The 25235-nt window shown below is 40.0% G+C and overlaps 2 protein-coding genes across 3 annotated transcripts; both read left to right on the top strand.

The window, feature by feature from the left end:
- Positions 1–306: 306 nt before the first annotated feature.
- On the top strand, positions 307–1875 carry her11 (hairy-related 11). The gene is made up of 4 exons (XM_039665630.2): positions 307–333; positions 520–615; positions 737–827; positions 1210–1875. The coding sequence occupies exons 1-4, from the start codon at positions 307–309 to the stop codon at positions 1806–1808; spliced, it is 813 nt and encodes a 270-aa protein (XP_039521564.2). The 3' UTR covers positions 1809–1875.
- A 3195-nt stretch (positions 1876–5070) lies between these two features.
- On the top strand, positions 5071–24714 carry LOC148977549 (uncharacterized). Of its 2 annotated transcripts, XM_089134843.1 has the most exons (5): positions 5071–5310; positions 7576–7804; positions 11374–11444; positions 24062–24167; positions 24567–24714. In XM_089134843.1, the coding sequence occupies exons 2-5, from the start codon at positions 7712–7714 to the stop codon at positions 24618–24620; spliced, it is 324 nt and encodes a 107-aa protein (XP_088990969.1). In that variant the 5' UTR covers positions 5071–5310; positions 7576–7711; the 3' UTR covers positions 24621–24714. The 2 variants fall into 2 exon arrangements, with proteins under 2 accessions (XP_088990969.1, XP_088990970.1); XM_089134844.1 differs by lacking the exon at positions 24062–24167 and having other exon boundaries at positions 5075–5310.
- The last annotated feature ends 521 nt before the right edge of the window (positions 24715–25235 follow it).

The raw sequence follows: 25235 nt of genomic DNA, 5'->3' as shown, positions 1-25235 counted from the left end.
AAAAACTTGAATCTATTTAGTAATGACTGTGTTAAATATAGCTTACTATTAGGCTTTTATATTTAGACATAGGCTACTATTGAATGCAGTTTTACTTTGCCACACTTCTGTTACTGATCGTTTGGCAAAGGCCATATAGAATGGGGTAGAAACGGGTAGAAAGCTCACGCGGCCTACGTCACGACGACCCCCTCTCCGCCAATCAAATGCCATTCCATAGGCTTGAAATTCCCGTTTGGTTAGATTTCAGCAGCAGTTTCCCACATCAGCGAATTGGCGTGAAAAGCAGACTGTTTAACTCTCAACATGGCAAAGACAGAAGGCACCAAAAGAGTAAGATCTTTAAAAGCAACAATTTCTTTCAAAGGAACATTTTTATTTTTTAAACTTTTAGACTATATTTAAACTAATCTGCACATTTTTATTTGATTCCACAAATATTATAAGTTGTTTAATGATAGCAATGAAAAATTGAAAACATACTAACAATTTAATATATATGTATATTTTACTTTTAAGAAGTTAAAACCTGTGATAGAGAAGAAGAGAAGAGATCGAATCAACCATAATCTGGACGCGTTAAGAGATCTGCTTTTCAAGAACACCGCAGATACGGTGAGTAGACAGACTACCTCGCTTTAACTCAGATTATGATCAATTGCTTCCCTTTATTTCTTTGACTAAACCTTCAAATTACAATGACGCAACCCTCTCCCTCTATTTCACCCTTCCACAGCGTTTACAAAATCCTAAACTGGAAAAAGCAGAGATTTTAGACCTTGCAGTTCACTACATCAAGAAGACCACAAGAAAGACTGAGACAAAAGGTAAGTTTTTACTATTGTTACCTGTTACTTAACCCCTCTGAATTAAGTATTAAAAGTGCACTATTGTTCAAAATTTACAATTGAAATAATGAGTCAATAAACTATCCATTCCAAACGTGTTTTTGCCTAACCCTATACTAAGTGTTAGATAGAGTTTAGTGAATGTTTTATGAGCAGTAGGATGATCTCTCTTCTTTAAGTTATGAGAAAGAACCATGTTCATACATACATGTTCATTCACACAGAGCCGAAGCACAACCAAAACAATGTTCTGCCGCAAAATTCATGCAGTTAAACCGATAAAGGGCCAAAACTATAATAGATATTATTTATTGTCGAAATATTTTGACTAATTTGTGTCTAATTTTCTTCTCTCTTTCAGCAGTGATGTCTAATCAAATGGATTCTAAGACCACTCCGAATAAGTCTGATATAAGGCTTATCTCTGTTTCTGCAGGCCCCATGAATGCCAATGACTTTTATTGGAAGCAGAAGGAGGTTCTTCTGAAAGTAGGAATCAGTCTTGATGATAACTTAACTGATGCTTCCAAAGCAGGAAATCAACCAGTGGTCCAGACAGGCTTTCTTCTATCACCATCAACCCAGAACCTTCACCAGGAACTTCTTTTACATCCTGAATCGTCTTTTTATGGCTCTAAACTTTTGTGTCAGTCGACTTCTCCCACCAGTTCTTCATCACAATATAGTTCCCCGCCATCATCTCCCACTTTTTTCAGCGTATCCTCCTCCTCTCCCAAGAATTTCCCTGCACATCCTTTCACATCTTGTTCTCTGCCTCCTCCTCCTGACCCATTGTCTCCTCTCATAACACCACTTTCGCTGCATAGACCTGTTATTGTGTCTCAGCCCATTCTGCCCCACGTGGCTAGAGATTTTACCCCACCTCAGTCCCCTGTCCTGGCTCTTAGACAGGAACCGTTTCCTCTTTCAACCCAGTCCACATGGAGACCATGGAGCTGAACTCTTAACATTTGGTGGTTTTCCCTTTATTTAGGCATTGCTCCAATGGAGAAAGGATCATGGTCTCTCAGAGCAGTGGTTCTCAAAGTGGGGTCCGCGGACCCCTGGTGGTCCGCGAGCTAAAGCCAGGGGGTCCGCGAAATAATTTACAACCTAACGTTTTTTTCCATGCTATGAGTCATGTTTTCTTTATCATCTGAAAACATGCTGTTTATTCCTAAGTAACTTATATAAAGCATTTAACATAAAACAATACAAAGTAGACACTTAAAGTTTTCTATAGATAGATAATCTATGTCTTTGCGTCAAGTAGACTGTTCGCTGCTGTTGATTTTGCGGGACGTGCGCCAGAAAGGAGACAGAGAGGCGGCATGAACCCGTTGGTTCAAATGGTTCTTTTCTGTATTTTTAAAAGGCATGACATTTTGTAGTCATTTATAATGTAGCCTATACACAAATAAAAAAATGGACACTTTACCGTTTCGGATGATGCACTCTTGTCTTATCTATGACCGAGTATTCCTGTTTCCACTGCTGAGGAAAAATTCCCATGTAATTGCGCGCCGGTGTCTCGCGTGCGCGCACAATAGTCAGTTCTAGCACTGCTACTGTAGATTTGACATTAGAAGTCTGATCATTATCAAAATAAAAGTGCATTGTGACAGGGCCGTACCCACAACTGAGGTTGCAAGGATGCACATCGCGATGATACTGACCTTCGTCTGAGGTGCTTCAGCAGACTAACAACGATAGCTCGTCAATGTCAAAATGTTTGAGTCGGAGTGAACTCAAAGTTCCCCCGCACGACGTTTCAGTCAACGGTCATAAAGTGCGAGATAAGATGTAGGCCTTAATTAACATAAACTAAACAGCTGTTTTAGATAAAAGTTTTAAAAAACGACTGAAACAATCAGTTTGCAAAGTATTAATCAAGCTCAACTTTAACAAAGGAAAAAGCAGGTCAATAGAAACATACTGTGCCCATGAGATTAACATTATGGATTCATATATTTAACATATACTGTATATATGTTTTTTTTTTTTAGCTAATTACAGTAGCTCAAATTAACAACGCACGCACCTATTAAACATAATGCCATTATCATTGTATTTATAGGCTTATGGGCTTTATTTGTGTGCAGAATAGGCCTAATTATTGAAACATTTCTCTTTTAAGGCCATTCCTGATTGGAATATGTGATTGTGTTTCGTGACATCTTGACAAAAAAAAAAAAAAAAAAAAAAATGTATGCCACTGACTGACATGCTTCTACTAAATCTATAGTTATCCAATTGTGGGGCCTTAAAACACCTTAAAATGCACATGTGTAGATCAAGAACATCAAAAATCCCTAAGTGAGGGATCCTAAGTGATTCCTAGCAAGATCACTTTCGTTACCTCAGTAGGCTATTTAGAAATTCCTGCATAGTACCCTGGGTGGAGACCATTCATTTTGTGCAAAAATATTTCATTTGCCGCTCACACATTAACTTTGTGCTCAATAACTGTTATAAATATGAGGGGGGTCCTTGGAATTTTTTTTCCCCTGAAAGGGGTCCCTGGCACCAAAATGTTTGAGAACCCCTGTCTCAGAGGGTCCTAATGGACATCATATGGTGTGGCTTGTGCACAGGGTTGTCACTTGTCACAAGGTTGTTTGATACTATTGTCATGTTTTCAATGACATGTGTACTTTAACTTGACTATTTATTGTTTTGATTGTCTTCATTGGCACATGCAATTCTGGCAGTGAAATAAATCAATTTCATTAATTCTTCTTGTATTATGTTTTTTTTTATTTAAATATTTAAAAATAGTTTTATAGTAGTACAGTCCTTTCACACTAGGTCAACAACATGTTTTTGGACCATATATGGTTTAGGAGGAGCTATTGCAGCCAAACCATTTGGATCCTAAGTAAAGGTATAGTGACAGTACTTTAATAAAAAACCATGAATTAGAAAGTGTTTTCTTTTCTTCAATAAAAAAAACAATAAAACTGATCATATTAATTGTGAACATAGTCTTAAGTTGCTGAAAAAATAAGTCATATATGTTTGTCATGCAGTTATTTAGCACATTTTTGAAACATCCGCATCTCCTGAGATACGCTGAGATAAACTTTTTAGCTTAATATTCACATGTTAAACTAATATTATTTAGTTGACTACTTCTTTTCATTTTCAAATAGTTTTTTTTGTTTTTGTTTCAGGGTTGAACAGGTACAACCCCAATCAAGCACACCAAAACCTGCCAAAAGGTTTTGGCATATATAAATAAACAGCTAAAATGTATGCTGTTAGCATATTACATATTTTATTTTATCACAAAACATTGATGAAAGGGATAGTTGATGGACCCAGTTGGATAAAAATATAATTATGGAAATCAATAGCTACAATTGGGAGATATAATTAATAAAATCCAATATAAAACCTTTGAACCTGATTTACCTAAAGGGATAGTTCACCCAAAAATGAAAATTTGCCCATGATTTATTCACCCTGAAGTCATCCCATTCTTCTTTCAGAAAATACAATCAGAGTTATATTAAAAAATGTCCTGGCTCTTCCAAGCTTGATGATGGGAGTGAATGGCTAACTTCGAATGACATAGACTCGGCACAGAAATATCACTCTGGAGAGGGAGAGGATTTTTCACGAGTGATGATATTACTGCGCCGAGCCGAAGTGCTCCCAAGCACTTGCTGTGGTATTCCGCCATACATTATAGTTATCTACTTTACAAATTTAGAAAAGTGCAACGTTTTATTTTCCGTCACCATTCTTGGTCGAATTACTCTCCTCGTGTAACTGTATTTAAATAGGGAAAACGTGGAGGTGTTTAGTCGCTTCTCTGCTTGGCCCATATTGAATAAACTGGGCTAGTTAAGTGCGATCAAAGTGTCTCGCGCGACTGAGCGCACGCACTGAGACGAGAGAGGTATCAACTCGTCTAGTTGAATAACATAGTTTAATATAAAAAAACAATAACGGTGGAGTATCCCTTTAAAATAAATGATTTTTGTGCTGTTGTACCAGATAATAACAAAACACATTACAAAACACACATGTGGTGAATGCCTTGATATATTTTCTATTTCATTTAGATAAAAATTCGTTACATAACGAATTTTTATCTAAATGAAATACAAAATATATCAAGGCATTCACCACATATTTCCAGACGTCTTCCTTCTGCCGACCATCTGGCAATTTTAGGGGGCATTCACGCAGAAGTTAAACCCATCTTTGTGTTCAAAAACGAGAGGCAGGGCGATGAAATGGGGGAAAAAAACAAGTGACGAATTTCTTTTAAGTGTCGTATTTTTAGAACGCGTAATGTGACGCAACAGAGACGCAAGCGCAACGCGTCCGTAACATCATAGTGCATGTTTACATAGAAAACAAACGAAAAGCGATGCTTTGAAAATAATCATAATTAGAATGCACACAACAAGACATTCATTGGATCGATTCACATTGAGGATCATCTAGAAAGGTAAAAGTATACAGACTTCACTCACTGGCATAGTTAAACAGTATTGATATGAGTTTTGATACACTGGCCGTCGTGGCCCATAGCCAACCGTGCCAAAATTGAACGGAACCTTTCGTGGAATTGTGGAAAACCACATCCTGTCTGGTTAAACTTTTAAACGTCACATATACGCACAAAGCTCTAAAATGGATATCATTTAGACCGTTAAACAATAGAAAATAAGAATACTTTTCCCGCACAAACACAGTACGCTGCTGCCATCTTTTGGTGTCGTCAATGACTTTCTAGAAAATATTTTCTTACAAGATTCTATAGCATTTAATGTTGATAATTAAAAAAAAAAACATCATTAATATTCATTATTAGACGATTTTGCTGTAGCTAACATATTTTATTAATGTCACTGTATTACCAAACATATTCGTTGTGTTGAATGTCCATAGCTCCTTTTATAATAGCCTAGTGAATATGTTGAGACATATGACATAAAATATCTGCCATGTTCAACCCAATACTGACAAAAAAATATGAGGTGGTTTTATATATGCAGGAGTGAACTATTCTCTCCAAAGATTTGCAGAGAGTTGCTCTCAGCCTTATGGTCAGTAGAGGGCAACACAAGATAGTAGGCTACTAACAGATTCACTCCATAATTGAGCTCTGGCTTGTGGACACAGAGAGCCTGGTGTGGTTACCGGTGTTCCTGGGCGGCAAGCCTAAGATGACTTGCATGACTTGTCTCTTTCTCTCTCACAAAAGTCAGAATTTTTCTCTCACTCCTTCAGTCTTGGATAAATCCATTACCTCTTCCCTATCTGTCATTCACATCTTATGAAGCCTGAATATTTTCTGAGCAAGGCACCAAGGGATTTGGCTGGAGTTTTTGACATGATAGAACATGTCTTTGGATAATGGTTATTTTTTTTCTCTCTCTCTTTCGCTCTGCCTCTGCCATCTTTACATCCAGAAGCTTCTCTCTGTACCTGTGCCGTTACCTATGAGATAGCCATTGTTCAATATGTGGTAAAAGAAGCTAGCACATAATGGCAAGTTGGTGTCGTTCTGCGTCCACCAATAAAGGACTGAAGTGAAAATTAAACAGGACGTCGACGTCCTGCCTGGACGGAGGAATGCTGCTTCATTATTCACAATTGAACGTGGTGTGGTAGAAATCACCTTGCAAAATTCAGGACAAAAGCCTGAAATCCCCTCACAAGCTTTCTCAGGTCACACTGATTAGAGCTGATCCTGTTACCTGTGTAGTCTTGGTCTTGTTAATAGTGAATGCAACACATGCATTCCTGATCTGGCACAAAGCGGGGAGGGAGAGACTTAAAGAAAACATTGACAAGGATCCAGCTCAGAGATGTCACTGCTCTTGCCACGGTTTATTGGACTCAGAGTTAAATACATTTGTGTTGGCACATCTCAAAAGCAATTTGTCGAGGCAGGGCTGCTGTCAAACACTTTCATCACACGTGCACACACTTGTACATGCCCCGTCCTTCAAAGCACAGGCATCCTCGTCGGCACGCACACGCACAAATGGTGTAGTTTCATTGAAAACCGATCCCTACTTTTGTGCTACATGTCTTTGTGTTCGTGATATCCAATGAGTGGTGTCGCATTAATACTATTTTAGTCAGAATCCACTGTTCTAACCTGGAAAAAGAGATTTATTCATTTCTAAACCTTACGTCATTTTCCCGTGCTGTAGAGTTCAATCTTAATGTTTAGCTGTAAGGTTAATGAGTCTTCATTAATGATTTCAGCTTCCTTGTAATGTTGGCAGGTCTGGTTAATATGGCAAATGGGTCTATTTCATTTCCTCATTCCACAGATCGAGAAAAACCTCTTGTTAGATTATGTCAGAGCTGTAAAGAATCGTTTAAAATGTGTTCGTTAGAGATGCAACTCAAATAAACAAATAAAAAAAGAGGTCAATTGTGTTTCTAAGCCAAGATCATGATCACTGCCCTAAGCCAAGATCATGATCACTTCACTCCTTAAAAAAAAGGATTAGTTCACTTTCAAATATACTTGGATGGCTTGAGGTTGAGTAAATCATGGGCTAATTTTCATTTGAAAGTGAACTACTCCTTTAAAGTTTCATTTGAACTGATCAGAAGGGCATCATTGAGATTTGGCTTGATGTACCCGGAGGAAGACACCTCTTCATGAGATCTTCCCAGACCTCAAGAATTCAATCTTTCGCTACTCACAACTAATTTTCCCTTCTTTCATTTGTCTGTTTTCCCTTCACAGGAGCTTTTGAAGTTACCAGAGAAAGGAGCACGGACTGTAGCAAATTACTTGGGCTGAAACATTTTTGACATAAGTCCTAAGATGCGAGTGAGCCACTTCTCCTGGAGGCCCCATCGGGAGCGTTTAATCTCGGGCCATGAGAGGCAGCATTGCTGACAGAGTGACAAGACAGCTGGACACACTTCAGGACACGGCAGTCTTAGGAGCAGGGCCCGGCATCACCCCAAAGGTACGCACCGGACAGGGTGTGGAGACCAAGACTATACTGTAGAAGTGATAAAACCAAAAAGTGTTCTGTTTCAGCATCTAGCAGTTTTTAAATACTGGTTTATGGTTTATAATAACTCATGGCAGCCTCCTAAGAACTTGCAACAGTGGCCTATTTAGCCATTGTTCAATGTCATATTTCAGCCAGGAAGTCTTGCTAAATATTGTCCTTATCACAGATCCCAAGTCCTTAATAGCTGTCTGTGGGCAAAAACTGTTTTTATAAGCCACTGTAGTGGAGAGCACCGCCCGGTTCTGTAACAGAGAGTAAATAGATGCGATATACTCCTCTATTCCCAGATAGTCAAAACAAAAACGTGTTAACAATAGCCTTGGAGACTAGCAATTGTGCTGCTGAGACACTATTTGACATTTTCATTCTGGTGAATAATGTCTTTCATCTGAAACCATACAAATGCTCTATTAATTTAGAGAGTCAATTGTTGTAAAATTTGTCTCTGAAAGCCTAAAAAATAAACTTTTTCACAATGTTCAGCACAATTAGTCCCCCATACTGTATAAATAGCTCTTTTGAAACCAACAATGTGCAATTGTGTCCACTTTGAGTGGTGAACTCACAAATATGGAGCTCTTTTCATGTTTATCACTTCAAGCTGCATTGTTAAAGCATGTGGCATGAACAGAAGTTGTAGTCGACGTTGAGTTTATCGTGCCCTGAGGTTGTGTGTTAACTGAGGGGTTTCTCTGGTGGCTGGCTCCTCTGACCTGGCACCCCCTGCAGTGGGTGGGCCATGACCCAGGTAGCCTAAAGCCATGCTGGATAACAACTTCTGCTCTGGAGCTCTTGTAATCCTTCAGGATGTACTTCAGCTCAATAAGGAGTTTGCACTCTTCGACGGTCGCTAACACCCTTTTTAAAAACCAGGAACAACTTAACAGTTCAAAGGTCAGCGCTGGAAAAAGCCGGCGGTAGTTAAAAATAGTGTGTGATTTCTATTTTAGCTAAAAATACTGAGAGAGGTGGTTTTGATCAGGCCTGAAAAGCAATGTGAGTTGAAGTTGATAGTTTCATTGAAAAAATATGTTTCTCCTATAATGGGATTTAAATATGCTACTGTTTTTCTAGTCATCTTGCAAGTGTGTTTGAAATCTTCTCCCAGTGTTCTGACAGGGAATGTTCAAAATGTAAAAATTTTAACATACAAAGTTAAATCACATTATTATTATTATTATTAAGTTGTGTGCAAACTTGTGTTTGTCATCCGCGGGAAATGTGCAGTAGAAACTGGTATTTAAAAACAATTAGTTAACACCTGGCATCTTTGCTGTTTGCAGACTGTATAGTTTGAGAAAACAACCTTTGGCCTGGATGTGGGGTTTCCCAAATCAGCACTAGTGAATCCAATCTGGAAAGTGCAATAGCTACATTTGGAAAGTACAGGCTGGCTTTGAGCCAAGAACAAATGCCTTTCATTGTATTGTAAATGCATACAGCTCATAATAACCACATTACAACTTAAATTGTTTGTGCAGAGATTCAGCTGCCATATGGGCAATGGTTGCAGAGGCATGTAATTTATATATATATATATATATATAAAGGGGACTAGCCATTTAAAAAGAATACACCTTTGACTTAGTTATTTTCTTTCATTTTTTATTTTATTAATAATTTTTTTTTTTAAACTTAAGAAAGAAAAAAAAAAGAAAAAAGAAAACTGCTGCTTTTTCAAATTAACCCTTAAACGCGTATATCTCGGATCTTTAGTAACACGGGACATAATTCACAACCCTCCTCATTCATTTTTTAAAGTTAGACACCTTCTTATTATTCCTCAATCAATTCATTAAAAACCTTGTAACAAGAAAAAAACAAGACAATTCTAAAAGAATGCCTGTTTTCATTAACGACCCGAGGTGTGTAACAGTGCAAGTATATTTTTCTGCACAACAATAATTGAATCTTTGATGACTGTATAAGTTCAATTCACACATTTCACTCATAGTTACCGCAGGTAGAAAACAAAAGAATAGGAAGTATCATCAGCAAAACTTGAAATGGCTCAAAGATTTACAGCATACTGATCAAGTACTGAACGCAATCAAATATTAGTGTCACTGTCACTGGATGGTGGATCTAGTGAAGAACCTGTCAGTGATTAAAATGTTGAAGGAGGAGAGTTGTATATTATCGCGACAGGTGAAGATCCATCCATGTTAGATATAGATCAGGGTCGTTAAAGACCCTAACATGTCATTATGATTGGCGAAACACTGTTTTTAATGGTTAATGAAGTATACTTATCAGATGCAGCGAGATAATTCAAAGAAATTATTTAAAGATTTAAGAGGAAAGAATGTTCTTTTATTGTTTAAATTTTGTGACAAGTGTTAAACAAAGTAATATGTGAGTCTCTGACAGTGTCATGGCATCAGAATGCAGAGTGATTTTCTCTCTCTCCTAGCACTTCATTTGAAGAGAGCTTTATATATGAACTTGAAACAGCACCTCCAGGCAGATCCACATTAAAACTGACAGGAAAACACCTTCTAAGAGGAGCTTTTAAACTCATGGGGTGGCTTTGTGATCCATCTCAACCCCAGTCACCTTCATCTTGCCCTCGGTGTTTACGATACACATCTTCTAACAGCCCGCAGAGATCAATGGTCAATGCTGGATGATTGTGCTTCGGAGAAGGCTTTACAGGCACGGATACTTGTCCGTGAGTATGAGAGCCACAAAGATCTCAAAGCCTGTTTAACAATATAAAATCATCCTCCAGGTGGTCCAGATGGAACACACTCAGATTTCTAGTCATGAGACTGAAGGTGCGGCTGGGTCTTAAGAGTGTGAATGGAGCTTCACTCGTCTTTTGAAACAGCTCATGCCCACTGTTTTTGTGGTCCTGTCTCCTTTGATGTTTGAGGTTGAGATGTTACACCAAAGAAAAGCTTTGTGTGAAGTTTTCCATGTGCTGGTATGTCATCTGAACTAATAGCTGTTTTGACATGACTGGTGCAGAAACTTTAATCTTGGCATCATTCATGTGTCATTCATTGGAATGAAAAAATTATGAAATTGCATTTCATGTCAATTCACACAAAAAAAGGCACATGCCGGGTGCTCAGTTGTTCTGACTTTGGCCCGCATTTCTGTGACATTGTATATGCCGATGAAACATATGCCTTTATTGTCCAATCTTGAAACCAACACCACAATGTATCCATCAACCACGTAAGAGTAGCGTGCAAGTGTGTGTGTGTGTTTCTGAGGATCTGCGGCAAGACTTATTTGTTAAATCAAGGTTAAAACACCAAGATATCTCTTTGGGATCATCATGCGGCATTCAGGCTAGATGTGTGGACCACCAGGCGGAGATCCTCACATACAGGAATAAAGGTAGTGTGATATGAGCCTAACTCCTTATGCTGAGAGTGATTACGCTTTGATTTGTGGTAGAGGGACTGGTGGTGCTTTGTCTGGCTCATCTAGATTTTAGATAGAATGCAATGATAAGTGTCATGAAAGAAGCTTGTCATCAGTTTTTTTGTGTTATTTTCCCCCCACAGCACCATCATGATGGCAGCAGGGGGCAGCTGAAAGGGCTTGGATTTGGCAGAGATGCAGCATGGGCTGACAGGTAGGCACTCGCTGGTGACAGAGCACCGGAGCTTCTGTCTCTTTGAAGTGTGTTTTCTGTGAGCATTTCTGTTTTTTCAGTCACACTACCATTCAAAAGGTTTGAGGTTAGAGTCAGTATTTCTTTCTTTCTTTTTTCATTCTACAATAACACATTAATTTGATCAAAAGTGACAGTAAAGGAATTTGTAATGTTCAAATAAATGTTGTTCTTTTGAACTTTCATCAAAGAATCCAGAACAAAAACATTTTCGTTTAAAAACGGAGACCTTTTGCTACGTTTGCACCTCCCGTCCACACTAAAACGGGAAAAACGAAGACCTAAAACGGAGAAGTTTAGAAACGCTGCAGCTGCGTTTTGCGTTTTGAATCTCCGGAGGGCGTTTTAGTGTGGACGAGACAAAACGGAGGAGTTTACAAACGATGACGCAGAGGCTCACGCTCGGCTCTATGATTGGGTGTCATTAGTCATGACGTATCTTTCCCTGATTCGCCAACCACTGTTTACACCGGCGCGTGCATGCCCAGTGTTGGTGAATGGTCACGTGATCCACGTTTTTAGTCGTTTTAGTGTGGACGGAGATAAATTCTAATACGCAGGTAAAACGCTAGTGTGGACGGAGATCGTTTTCGTTTTAATTCTCCGTTTTTAAACGAAAACGCAGTAGTGTGGACGGGGCCTAAAAGAGGGTCAAATCCTACTTGAGACTAAAACAGGGTGGAGTCCGAGTCCAGACCAAGACTAAAAGGGGGTCGAGTCTGAGTCCAGACCAAGACTAAAAGAGAGTTGAGTCCGAGTCTAGATCGAGACTAAAAGAAGGCTGAGAACAAGTCAAGACTGAGACTAAAAAAGGGTCGAGAACAAGTCAAGTCAGAATAAAAGAGGGTTGAGTCCGAGACAAGACAGACTAAAAGAGGGTTGAGTCCAAGTCAAGACAGAATAAATGAGGGTTGAGTCCAAGTCAAGACCGAGACTAAAAAAGGGTCGAGAACAAGTCATGACAGAATTAAAGAGGGTAGAGTCCAAGTCAAGACTGAGACTAAAAGAGGGTCGAGAACAAGTAAAGACAGAATAAAAGAGGGTTAAGTCCAAGTCAAGACCGAGACTAAAAAAGGGTCGAGAACAAGTCAAGACAGAATTAAAGAGGGTAGAGTCCAAGTCAAGACCGAGACTAAAAGAGGGTCGAGAACAAGTAAAGACAGAATAAATGAGGGTTGAGTCCAAGTCAAGACCGAGACTAAAAAAGGGTCGAGAACAAGTCAAGACAGAATTAAAGAGGGTAGAGTCCAAGTCAAGACTGAGACTAAAAGAGGGTCGAGAACAAGTAAAGACAGAATAAAAGAGGGTTAAGTCCAAGTCAAGACCGAGACTAAAAGAGGGTCGAGAACAAGTAAAGACAGAATAAAAGAGGGTTGACTCCAAGTTAAGACCGAGACTAAAAGAGGGTCGAGAACAAGTCAAGACAGACTAAAAAAGAGTAGAGTCCAAGTCAAGACAGACTAAAAGAGTCCAAGGCAAGGCCGAGACTAAAAGAGGGTCGAGAACAAGTCAAGACAGAATAAAAGAGGGTTGAGTCCGAGTCAAGACAGAATAAAAGAGGGTAGAGTCCAAGTCAAGACAGAATAAAAGAGGGTAGAGTCCAAGTCAAAACCGAGACTAAAAGAGGGTCGAGAACAAGTCAAGACAGACTAAAAAAGAGTAGAGTCCAAGTCAAGACAGACTAAAAGAGTCCAAGGCAAGGCCGAGACTAAAAGAGGGTCGAGAACAAGTCAAGACAGAATAAAAGAGGGTTGAGTCCGAGTCAAGACAGAATAAAAGAGGGTAGAGTCCAAGTCAAGACAGAATAAAAGAGGGTAGAGTCCAAGTCAAAACCGAGACTAAAAGAGGGTCGAGAACAAGTCAAGACAGAATAAAAGAGAGTTGAGTCCAAGTAAGGACAGAGACTAAGAGTCCAAGGCAAGACCGAGACTGAAAGAGGGTCGAGTCCGAGTCGACGTCCTTTAAATTGTGCACCCTTAAAAACAAAAGTTTTTTTTATTTACATTGATGGATTCTATTAAATAACATACATGGAACCTTTCTATTGCAGAAAAGTTTTTTTATATCATTAAATTGTTCTTCTCAGTAAAAAATGGTTCTTTTAAGAACTGTGGAACCCACTGCACCTACAGAACCTTTATTTTTTAAAGGGGGAATGGTTTTATTCAGCTCCCTGATGGTCTAAACTAAAGCAACCAATTGGAGTGTACACTTTCACAAAATAAGATGTTTGCTGGTCTTCTTCTTATCTATGCTGCATAGCGCAGCATTAATGTCATCTAACGTTTCCCCCATACATCCCACAACACACACTAACCCTATGTTATCAGTTCTGCATGTCAATGTCAAGCTTAAAAAGGCTATTTCCTCTTACCTAGAATGTTACCTGTATGTACTGAGGCCAATAGTATAGCTGTCATCTCTGCCCAGTGCTCCCTGCATAAAAGAATCTTTTGTTCCAGTTGTAATTTAGACATTATTCAGCTCTCAGGTGCACACAGCAGACTGCAGGGTGGAACACTATATCTGCTCTTGAACATGGTGTAACTGTTTCTTGTTGACAGAGTGGGATTTCTCAGCAAGACATCACTACATGTTTAATTCCCTGCTTGTTTTTCTTGTAAACGCTTCATGGTCACCACATACACAGAACTGCACATACATGACTAATGCTGGAAAGGAATGTATTCCCATGATCGCCAATGCTTTCAGAGAACATTTACAGCAAATACAAATTTCTCACGGCTTTCTTTTTTGACAAGTGCTCAAGAATGTAAGCAGAAACACTAAGAAGAAAAACATATGATGTCTTGAAAGTGACAACATAAACCTTACTGTTTCTTGCCTCAGGCAATGGATTGTGTTCACTGTTGTGATTGGTCACCATGGCTGAAGCTCATATTGGAGCTCACACCCCTTCCTCAAGAGAGAGAGAGATGCTTTTGTTTGATGGTGACAGGGGGAATGTCAGACTAAGCAGCGCTTCAGCTCTTGAAAACCTCTGAAAAGCCTTAATGTGCACACAGATCTACTTTGATCTGCTGATTCTTTCACATCTGCAACAAGCTTGGAATACATCTGAATAGCTGCCACTCTTCTTCATGTTAGTGTGGCCCATGTGAAGTCAGAGCCATAGATTTCCTTAAATTATTGCCTGTGAGATTCCTGCAGTCTAGCTGCTTTTTGTACTGATAAAAGTTTTTTTGTTTGTTATTTTGAGACAGCTCAAAATCAGTGTAGTTTGGTTCTATTTATGGCACCAAGCAATCTCATGGGACCAGTGCTCACAGAATAATAGAATCATATATATATATATTTTTATTTTCTTGATGCTACACAAAATTGCTACGCAAAACATGGTGTCATATTTCACATGTCATAAGTCACTCATTCCCTGAATCTAATTTTAAGAATGTAGTTGCCTGACCTTTATTTATTCCAATCTTCCAATCTTTATTTTTTTATTCCAATTAAAGACTGTTCTTTCTATCATGCTAAAAACATTTCTATTGCAGACCTGTAAGTGGGTGAAGATGCCCAGGCTGTCATAATGCCTGCATTAAAATTCAGATTATTACTCCTTTTTAGTGCTAAAATAAATGTTTTATGAATATAATAACAAATCTCCAAAATATATATTTTAGAGAGTTTGGAATAATCAAATGCCTGTGGTTTTTTTTTTTTTTTTTTTTTTGACAGGGAATAGCAGGGCAGAGGGCAGAGGGCGGTGTGCATATATAACTGTGGGATAATTAACATCTAAAGCACTGGGTCATTCTGAGCCCTGCCGTGTAAGGAAACGCTGGCACATGCATTCTTCAGCTGCTCACTCATCTTTAATCAATCGCGATATCTCTACTGGATCTATATAGGAAAGGGTATTAAAAGATTAACTGAAACTTAACCAGTATAATGACTTTTGATTTAAAATCTCTATTTTGAGGAAGATGATGTCATTTTACCACTTATCTCTTACGCGGGACAACTATATGTTGGTGGGAACATCTATACCTGCCTGCCAACAATTTCCCCTCCAGATAATTGCGGCTGGGGTCAGATTGGTCTCAGGAGCCAAACTTCAATTCAGATGACAGGAAGTTTTTCTAAGCACTTCACAGAAATAACATTTTAACCCCCAATTAAAGCAATCCAGTTCAAAGAAAGAATAACACCATAAATCTAAATAATATATTTTTTTTTAAATAAAATAACTCTACCTATTTATTTTATAGCTAGTGTTGGTGCATTGTAAAAAATAGTTACTGCATTACGTTTTTAAAAGGCTACAGTCAACTTGGATGTTTATGTCATTTAAACTTAAATTACATTAAACTGACAAAAAGCTATTTGAATTTTGTATAACTTATAAAATGGCGAAACTTAATGATCATAAAATATTTTTAAAAAGTGAAAATACAGAAAAATGCTAATTATAGCTGCCATATTATATACTGCTCAAAAGTTTTGGGTCAGTAAGATTTTTTAATGATTTTGAAAGAAGTCTTGCGCTTACCCAGGCTGCATTTATTTGATCAAAATATAGTAATATCATCAAGTAGTATTACAATTTAATATAACATAATCGGTTACCTAATGTAAACTCGGTTCTCTCTGGAAGAGGGAACGTGTTGCATAAGTTGCTTACGCTACGGGTAAAGTCATCTTTTCTTGAGATCTGAAGCCAAAAAAATTATCCTTAATCTTGTATTTATTGTCAATGCAGTGCAGCGGACAGCAGAGCATAGCAGGCTGTATAAGCGTGCCAGAATAGGAGTGGCTAGCATATATAAAAGAGGGGCTCGACAGGCTGAACTCTGGTTTTCATTGACTGAAGCGAATAAACTTGTGGCGCGAGCACAGCAGGTTACACAATAGAGAGAGAACCAAGGTTACATTAGGTAGGTTAGATAGGCTCTCTCGTATTGGGTAAGTTGCTTATGCTACGGGAACCCCTTGTCAACGCCATGCTCACCAAGCATCCGCTGCATGAGACCCGGGGAGACCGTAGAACAAAGCATGCAGAACAACTGGCGGCCAGCAACGCGGGATAGACACTTGATAGGAACACAGTGTGGCTCCGCCGGTCTATGTTTAAATGTAGAATAAAGGCAACCAGCAAAGCGGGCCAACACAGTTCACAACCACATAATAGGGCAGATAACAGAGCGGCTCCGCTGGGCTATGTATAGAAAACATTACCCCTTCGCGCAGCTGTATGGGAGTGGGCAACCAACAAAGCGGGCTTGCACAGGTATACCGGTGCGTCACAGGGAAATACAGACCGGCTCAGCCGGTCATTTTATAGCGAGGCTCGCCTCGCTGATATGAGAGTGGCCTGCACATGAACAACTGGGCAGAACATACACATCACTTTAGACTGACAAAAGTTTACCCTGCAAAGTGGGAACTTCCAGGTTATAGAACCTCATGAATGTAGAGGGGGAGGCCCAGCCTGCTGCCATACAAATATCGTGAATAGAAATCACGCTGGACCAAGCCCACAATGAGGCCATGCCTCTAGTGGAACTGGCCCTGATGCCCATAAGGCACTTCAGGTGTTTGGACGTGTAAGCTGCTACGATAGCATCCACTATCCATCTGGACAGGTTATGTTTCGAGGCAGTAAGGCCCTTGGTGCGCCCTCCAAACGAAACAAAGAGCTGCACAGAACGCCTGAAGGCAGCGGAGCGCATGGCGTAAATTCTCAGCACTCCGGCGGGGCACAAAAGATTACTATCATCCTTGCTATCGGATGCTGGCAGAGCCGATAGGGAGATGACCTGTGCTCTTAAAAGCGTGCCAATTGCTATGGGGATGTAGCAATGTCTCAGTTTGAGAATGACCTCTTTTGACGCAAAAAGGTCGACTTCTGCTCTGCTGAAAAGGCACCATAGTGACTGGACCGTTTGGGGGTGCAGGTACCATTCTCCCGGGGGAATGTTGTCCCTGGACAGTCTGTCCGGGTCGACGTTCTCGTTTCCCAGCACATGAGCGGCTCTCAGCGAACGCAGTGAGCGATGGGCCCACAGGAGAAGGTGTTCTGTCAGTCTGCAGAGATTCCTGGATCTGACATGGCCTTGGTGATTTATGTAGGACAGCACAGACATGTTGTCTGAGGGGACTAGAACATGGTTTCCCCTGTGGGAGGAAGCGCTTCAGCGCATTTTCGACCGCTATCATCTCCAGACAGTTTATATGAAGGCATTTCTCCTGGTCTGACCACAGGCCAAAGACCGGTCTGCCCTTGAAAAGAGCGCCCCAACCTAGGTTGGAGTCGTCCGTCAAGATAACCTGTCGGTGTGAGACAGATCCTATTGTCACTCCCTGCTGGTACCAGCCGGCTGCTAGCCAGGGTCTCAGTGCTGAAACACACCTCTGAGTTACTCTAATTCGAATTCCACCGCTGGGTGACGCCCAGGCTGGGTGAGGCACTCGAGCATTCAACCAGTGTTGCAGCCGTTGTATGCGCAGTAGATGCGCAGTGAAGTACTGTTGCAGCTGAAGCCATATAACCCAGCATCCTCTGAAATGTCTTAGAGGTGCAATGCTGCCTTTCGAAAGATGCAGCCAGGAGCCGAACACTGCGCGCATGCTGTGTCAACAGCTGGGTCATCATTGCCACAGAGTCCAGTTTTATGCCCAGGAAAGAGGCTGACTGGCTGGGCAGTAATGAGCTCTTGGTCCAGTTGACAGTGAGACCCAGGCTTTCCAGGTGGCTGAGAAGCACCGTTCTGTCAGAAACGAGTTCCTCCTCTGATTGTGCTAGAATCAGCCAATCGTCCAAATAGTTCAAAATTCGCAAGCTCAGGGGAGCGAGAGCCGTGTCCATGCTCTTTGCGAAAGTGCTAAAGAAAACCCGAACGGCAGGACGGTGTACTGATATACCTGACCGTTGAAGGGGAATCTCAAGAATGGCCTGTGACGGGTTATTATCTGAATCTGAAATTATGCGTCTTTCAGGTTGAGGGAAATAGACCAGTCCCCGAAGTAAATTTGCGCGAGGATCTGGCTGGTCGTGACTCATGAGCATTTTGAACGGTCTTGTCATAAGAGCTTTGTTCAAATATCTCAGATCTAAAATTGGCCTGAGGGCTCCGTCCTTCTTGGGTACGAAGAAGTAACGGCTGTTAAAGCCCGTTTCGCTCAAAGAAGGAGGTACTGGTTCTATGGACCCCTTGCACAGAAGTTTCGCTATTTCTGCACGAAGTAGGTGTGCTACTTCCCCATTCATTCTCGGCACGAGAGCATCACTGAGGTTAAAGTGCTTTTTGGTAAGTGTGAGCACTCTTGAGTGGGCACAAGACTTACATCTGCAAAGCGATTGGCTGGGCTTAGCCGTGAGACAGAGCGGGCATGGGGTCATGACCACGTGTTCTACATCTAACACTCGAGCGGCTTTTGCCAGCTTTTTGAGAGTGGGCTCTGTGAGAGACACGGGGGTATAGTGCTTGTGTGCAGGGGTGAACTCTGAGGTGTGGGCACATTTTCTACACTAAAAACACATGCGGTGTGAGCCGGATGACCAGATATTATGCTCTTTTAGAGATTTCTCTGGGTCGCCGTGACAACGGCGGTTGTGTGCAGGTGAGTGGGTTGTATCACCGGTGCGTTGGCTGCGAAATACACATCTGCAGTAGCCGAGACTACGGGGACTGACAGAGCGCAGAGTTTTGACGGTGTTCCGGCCGCAGCGGGGCTTGACAGTCTTTTACTCCTTTGAACTGCTAGGAGGACTTCACAGGCTCGGGTTTCAACGGAATCTTAGGTCGGGGTCCCCGTGACGGAGGAGGCGGCCTGTGACGACTGGCCATACGCGATCGAGGGCGCCCGCCCTGTCGTCGTTGCAAAGACGGAGGCCGAGCTTAGTGCAGACTGGTCCCGAGGATGGCGTGCAGCAGAGCTTGGTCGACGAGGCAGGAAAAGACAGGGCGTTGAGGAAAACAGGCCGCTCAGACTCACTCATGTTGGCAAGCGTCAACCAGAGGTGCCTTTTTGTGACAGTAAGAGAAGACGTGCACCTTCCAAGCGCTTGGGCAGTGGATTTAGTTGCGCGAAGGGAGAGGTTCGTTGCGCTGTGCAAATCTGTGATGGAGACGGGATCCGAGCTCTTCTCATCCAGCTCATGGAGGCGATCGGCTTGGAGGATCTGTAAGACTGCCATGGAGTGCAAGGTTTGTCCGGCGGTGGCGAAAGCCAAGTTGGTGCTCCGCATCCATCTCTGGACCGAGAGTGCGGGCGGGGAAGTAAAGAAAGAAACGCGAGGGAAAGGTTCCGGCGGGCTTCTGAGCATCAATCTCCCGTTTGATAAAAATAAAAATATATAGATGTGTATCACAGCGGTGAGCACATACAGAACGAAGAAAAAAAGGATACTTGTCGGATGTCATGCTTATACAGCCTGCTATGGTCTGCTGTCCACTGCACTGCGTTGACAATAAATACAAAATTAAGGATAATTTTTTTGGCCATCAGTCTCACATGATCCTTCAGAAATTCTTTTAATATGTTGATTTCATGCTCAAAAAGTATTTCTTATTATCAATGTTGAAAACATTGCTGCTTCAACTTTTTTTTTTTTTTTGGAAACCGAGATACATTTTTTGAAAGTTCAAAAGAACAGTATTTATTTGAAATATACAGTAAATCTTTGTAACATATAACATTATATATGTATTTTATGTCACTTTTGATCAATTGAATGCCTCCTTGCTGAATACAAATATTAAATTGTTTTAAAAAATACATGTGAAGTTAACATTTTAACTGCTTGAAATTTTAAACCCCAAATATAGATATTAGACTGGGAAATACCCTAGAGAGACCTGAACCTGACTTGAACTATATCTAATGAGTGACCTTTCCATATCAGAATCTCACATTTCTAATTTACCAGGTAGCCTTCAGACATTTTTCTGCATGTCAGATGGTATACATCTTATCACCTTGTGCAGCATCTTGTTGTGGTAGCTTGTGTTGCCTTTGATATCGGAGAGCATGGAGGTTTCACCAAAATAAAGGCCTCCTTTGTACTCTGCTGATTAACTTCTGTACCTGAGCTCTCTGATAAGGCCCGAAAAAAAATCCATCCCCAAGAAGCCGACAACCGTGAATCCTGTTGGTTTTATTTATTGAGTTCTCTGTGACAGCTTTTGATTTTCTACAGCATGTGAAAATGCCACACTGTCAGTCTGTTCTTTCTCATTGGAAAAACATTTATGCATCTTTCAGCCAATGTTAAATCTTGTTAAGTAAGTACAGTACATGTGGTTCTCTGAGCTCTTTAAGAGACTTTAATGTGTGTTATGAACTACATTCAACAGATAAAAACTAGTACAAAGCATTGTAAAAAGAGCTCCTTTGAGAACCTGCCTGTGCACATTTAATCTCAACCTATTTGAATTTGTCTCTCTTATTCGTTCCAATGAAATTTACAGGCCTGAGGGTGTATACTCCAGCAGCACAGCACAGAAGGGAAATCAAGTTGGTTTGTCAAAAAAGCCAATGATTTGGTTTGACACTGTCTTCTATTTTAAAAATAAAATGTTTGACAAAATGAGTATAAATGTGGAGCTATACTGTATGTCAAATTGGTCTACATCATCTTTGCAGTATATTGTGATTGCACAAGCCTTATTTTAAAAATCCTTATATTTTTATGAAATATTGCAGTGTGTATTATACATGATTTGTCTGTGCACAACATTATTTATTTTCAATTCAACTATCCTCGTAATATTTATTCAAAATATATTCCCCCTCCCTCTGGCAATCTCTGATAACGTGCTTATGGTGTGAGGGCGTAACATCGGTCTTTTCTTCAGGAAGCCGTTTCACTTGGATATACATCACACTCACAGTAGGGAAACAAGACTATCTGAACTTCCGTTTCATGCCGACATGAAATGTAACATGCTTGATGCACAACAATTGTGATCAGGGTGATAGGACTCTCAAGTGAGGCGATTTCCTTTTCTCTGAAGGCTTTCAAATCTATCTATCTATCTATCTATCTATCTATCTATCTATCTATCTATCTATCTATCTATCTATCTGTCTGTCTGTCTGTCTGTCTGTCTGTCTGTCTGTCTGTCTGTCTGTCTGTCTGTCCGTCCGTCCGTCCGTCCGTCCGTCCGTCCGTCCGTCCGTCCGTCCGTCCGTCCGTCCGTCCGTCCATTAATTATTATTTTCAAATATTACAGCAAATCTTTAGTAGAATATTCAATGAGCTTCATATTGAACATTACAGTTTTTCTCAGTCGCTTTGGTGTATTTCTCACATCACTATTTACATTTGCACAACAGTTAATGCAGTTCTCAAAACAATTAGTACAAACTGCAAAACTTAGTTGATAACCTGCAAAAGTGTGTCACTTGCTCAAAATGGATAACTCATTCCTCAAAAGCAAGTATTCATGTCATTGAAAGTGTCAGTGTCGTCAAGATGAAAAGTCCTAACACCGGTGTTTATGAACAAGATAGTCAAATGGCTTTGTCATGTTTTCATTATGACAGTTTACTCTGTAAGTGTTTGCCAATGCAAAAAAGTCAGATCTTGGTGACACTACCTGAAAATGCTCATGACAGTCATATAAACTATATGCACAGCTATTTGAAAACTACAGTAAAGTTTCACATTACTGTATTTAGTGAGGTACAGTAATTGAGTACAAGACACTGAACATGTATGTTTCACATTTTTACTGCATAATCTTTGAAATTCAAATTTGTTCAGAGCATTGTGCAAAAGAAAAAAAATACACCCTTATTTACAACAAACATACGCAAACTCCCTTTGGGTAGATCGTTGCACAACTGTAAACAATATACATATTGGAACTGAACATACAACATACATATACTGTAAATCATTCATGCACATCTCTTCTCATCAGTGAAAGCTGAGGTTCACCTGCGAGAAATTGTTCAATTTTGGATAAAAAAAGTTTTTTTTAAAGATAAAAACAAAATGTAATATTTGCTTGACAGATTTTGACAACTAGTTTACAGTAACATTTTTGTATGTGATGACTCAAGCAATGAAATGAGGACTATTAGTTTTATATGAAATGACTATTCAGCATTCACAAGTATAGTTAATTTATACTGATATGACATAAGCAAATGATAATGTTATAAAACAGCAGTGAGTTGTATGAAAGCAATTGATGCATGTCCAAAAGCATTTGCAATTTGTTGGAAGGAATGAGAAACTGCTACTATGATGTGCACAAATGGCTAAATGTTGTGGAGGTTGAACTAACTGTTGTGCAAATGTAAATAGTGATGTGAGAAATGCACCAAAGCAACTGAGAAAAACTGTAATATCATCAGGATATTATAATTTAACCTCTGACCCCCTCGCTTATCTTCCCATGCTGCCTCTGATAGTGTTTTCATACACGTCTGATGTCTTGTCAGAACCTGCGGTGCTCAGCCCTATGATTTATAGAGTGTCTTGATGGGAGCGTTTTAATTGCATATGTACACATTGACAGGTGGCCACTCTTTTTGATATTTACACTTTGATCTCTGTATATATGATCACTGCAGGCCATGTCAAAGAAACACATAGGATTTCACCAAGTAAAAACATCCTTTGAAATTCAGGTGCCACTACAGCTGATGATGATGTAGACGGAAAAGACAGCAACATAACATCTTGTGTTTTGGTTTAATTAAATGGAACTGCGCCATAAAAATCACTGTCATAATCCTAATCCAATATTAGCTCGTATTGACTTAAAGCTGCGCTAATTTTATCTCAGAAATGGTTATCATTGCACCAAAATATGTAAAATGTTATTGATAGATAGATAGATAGATAGATAGATAGATAGATAGATAGATAGATAGATAGTTTTTTTTTCTTAGAATAGTAAGAGAATAAGTGCTATAGAAGGAGTGAATGATTTCTCACTGAACAACAAAATCAACAACTGGCCCAATAAAGGAGGAGACTATTGACTTAGGCATCTGGAATCCAGACAAGTGCTTGACAAGCGGAAATAATTTCGACTCTAGAGACGCCGATAGGTTCTGATGGGGTTATTAAGGGGAATCAAATATATTTGCATTTAGACAACTAGCAATTTGTCATGTAAACTGAAATCCGTTCTCAGCCTTGAATGCAAAGGAACTCTAGCAGGAACCAAATTAAGGTTAATCAGGTATGTATGGCACAAAACACATGATGAATGAAGTGCATTAATGCTGAGCCAGGAAAACAAAGTAATCTCTAACATCCTCATCAATGTAATGCGTTTATTGGACCACACAAACAAAGTACAAGTAGTTCTTGAAAATTACCCTTGGGGTTTAAGGCCAAAGAATTTATGTTGAAGGCATATAATGTATGCATGCTAACAGTACGTCCTGAAAAAGGTAAGGAAATCTTATACAAAATCACAAAGGTTTCCTCTGCCATGCGCTCCATCCATTGCAAATTGAACATAGAGGTACCTAGGTGCATGACAAATTCCTCTCACCTATCAGTTTTCCTTGGCCTACAAGGCAGTCCTCTGCTAAACCCTCTTTTATTTTGCACTTTTCTTGTTTTGTTATTTTACTTGGCAGTCCAGGTGTGAAGGGGTGAGGCCATGGAAAAACATTCAATTCTGCAGGCTTGTCATGAAAGAATCCATTGATTTGATTGACCTCTACATCAAGGAGCACAATGACAAATGGGTTAGCAATTTTCCGCCTCACTTATGGCCAACAATGGCCATTTCCACTTTTGCTTGCTAGCATTGAGTATACAGTGCACATACCTTTCGTGGGCTTTTCCAACTTTGCAACACCAGCTTTACAAGCTTTCGCCAGTAAATCTAAACTATAGTCAGATTTATTTTAGTCTCTTATTCTTGTCATCTCTAATTTTTCAGTGACCTCCTCAAATAGTGACTCAGGTTTGCAAAGGTTTGCCATTTTTGTCTTGGCATGTAAAACAAACACTAATGATTTTCTATTTCACTCAAGGATGTTATTGCATGTTCTAGCTGCTGATTGAATTACTCGGAGTGCTTTAAGAATGTTTTGGGTGGAAAGTATGGAAATTAACCAATTGACCTTTGTTTTGACCTTTAGGTTAAAGGAGCTTTGTGGGAAAAGCCTGCTGTGGAGAAGAAAATACATCTATGATGCCATTTCAACACCCCAAAACAGTCCTTCTTCATGTCGTAATGAATATATTTTTGTATAGCACATGAATAAATAATAGAACATCATTATTTTATTATTTGTTCACATGCTGATTTTTATCATATTAAGGTGAGAAACGCGCCCAAATTTAAGTCATGTGATCCTTCTCAGTGCAGCAGTTTGCTTATATGAACATGGATCTGCGTGTCTTTGTCCAGACCAGTCAGGCCGTGAGCAGCTTCTGTCCTCAGATCAGACATTTCCTATAGGGATAAGCTGTCACACTGCTGGGAGCCTAATTGATGCCTCATGCTTTTGAGGAGCAATTATGGTGCCCAAATGTCAAGAGCTAATTTGTGGCTTTATAATGTGGACACATGGGCCAAGGAGAGGGCCAGATCTGGGCCCCTCTGGGAGAATTGGAAAAGTTTGCTCAGCAGATGTGAGAAGGTCTCCGTAAAAAGTCTGGGGGTGGGGAAGAGCCTTCTGAAGATGTGAAGTCTCCTGCCAGAGATCTCGCATGACTGCAGAGATGCTCAAAATGACAGTTTTTTTCCCCATATCGTCATGATAATATTCATGACTGATCTGAGCCTGATTTTTGCTCATAGTGTT

The sequence above is a fragment of the Pimephales promelas genome, chromosome 9 (assembly GCF_988280905.1).
Source record: "Pimephales promelas chromosome 9, fPimPro1.hap1.1, whole genome shotgun sequence".
Taxonomy (NCBI): domain Eukaryota; kingdom Metazoa; phylum Chordata; class Actinopteri; order Cypriniformes; family Leuciscidae; genus Pimephales; species Pimephales promelas.
This window is presented reverse-complemented; position numbering and strand designations above follow the sequence as displayed.

Excerpts from the sequence above, each read along its gene's own strand:
- LOC148977549 (XM_089134843.1), top strand. The coding sequence starts at position 7,712 with ATGAGAGGCAGCATTGCTGACAGAGTGACAAGACAGCTGGACACACTT. Across the intron at positions 7,805-11,373 it reads GGCCCGGCATCACCCCAAAG|CACCATCATGATGGCAGCAG; the intron begins GTACGCACCGGA and ends TTCCCCCCACAG. Across the intron at positions 11,445-24,061 it reads GATGCAGCATGGGCTGACAG|GTGTGAAGGGGTGAGGCCAT; the intron begins GTAGGCACTCGC and ends TTGGCAGTCCAG.
- her11 (XM_039665630.2), top strand. The coding sequence starts at position 307 with ATGGCAAAGACAGAAGGCACCAAAAGA. Across the intron at positions 334-519 it reads AGACAGAAGGCACCAAAAGA|AAGTTAAAACCTGTGATAGA; the intron begins GTAAGATCTTTA and ends TTTACTTTTAAG. Across the intron at positions 828-1,209 it reads AAGAAAGACTGAGACAAAAG|CAGTGATGTCTAATCAAATG; the intron begins GTAAGTTTTTAC and ends TCTCTCTTTCAG.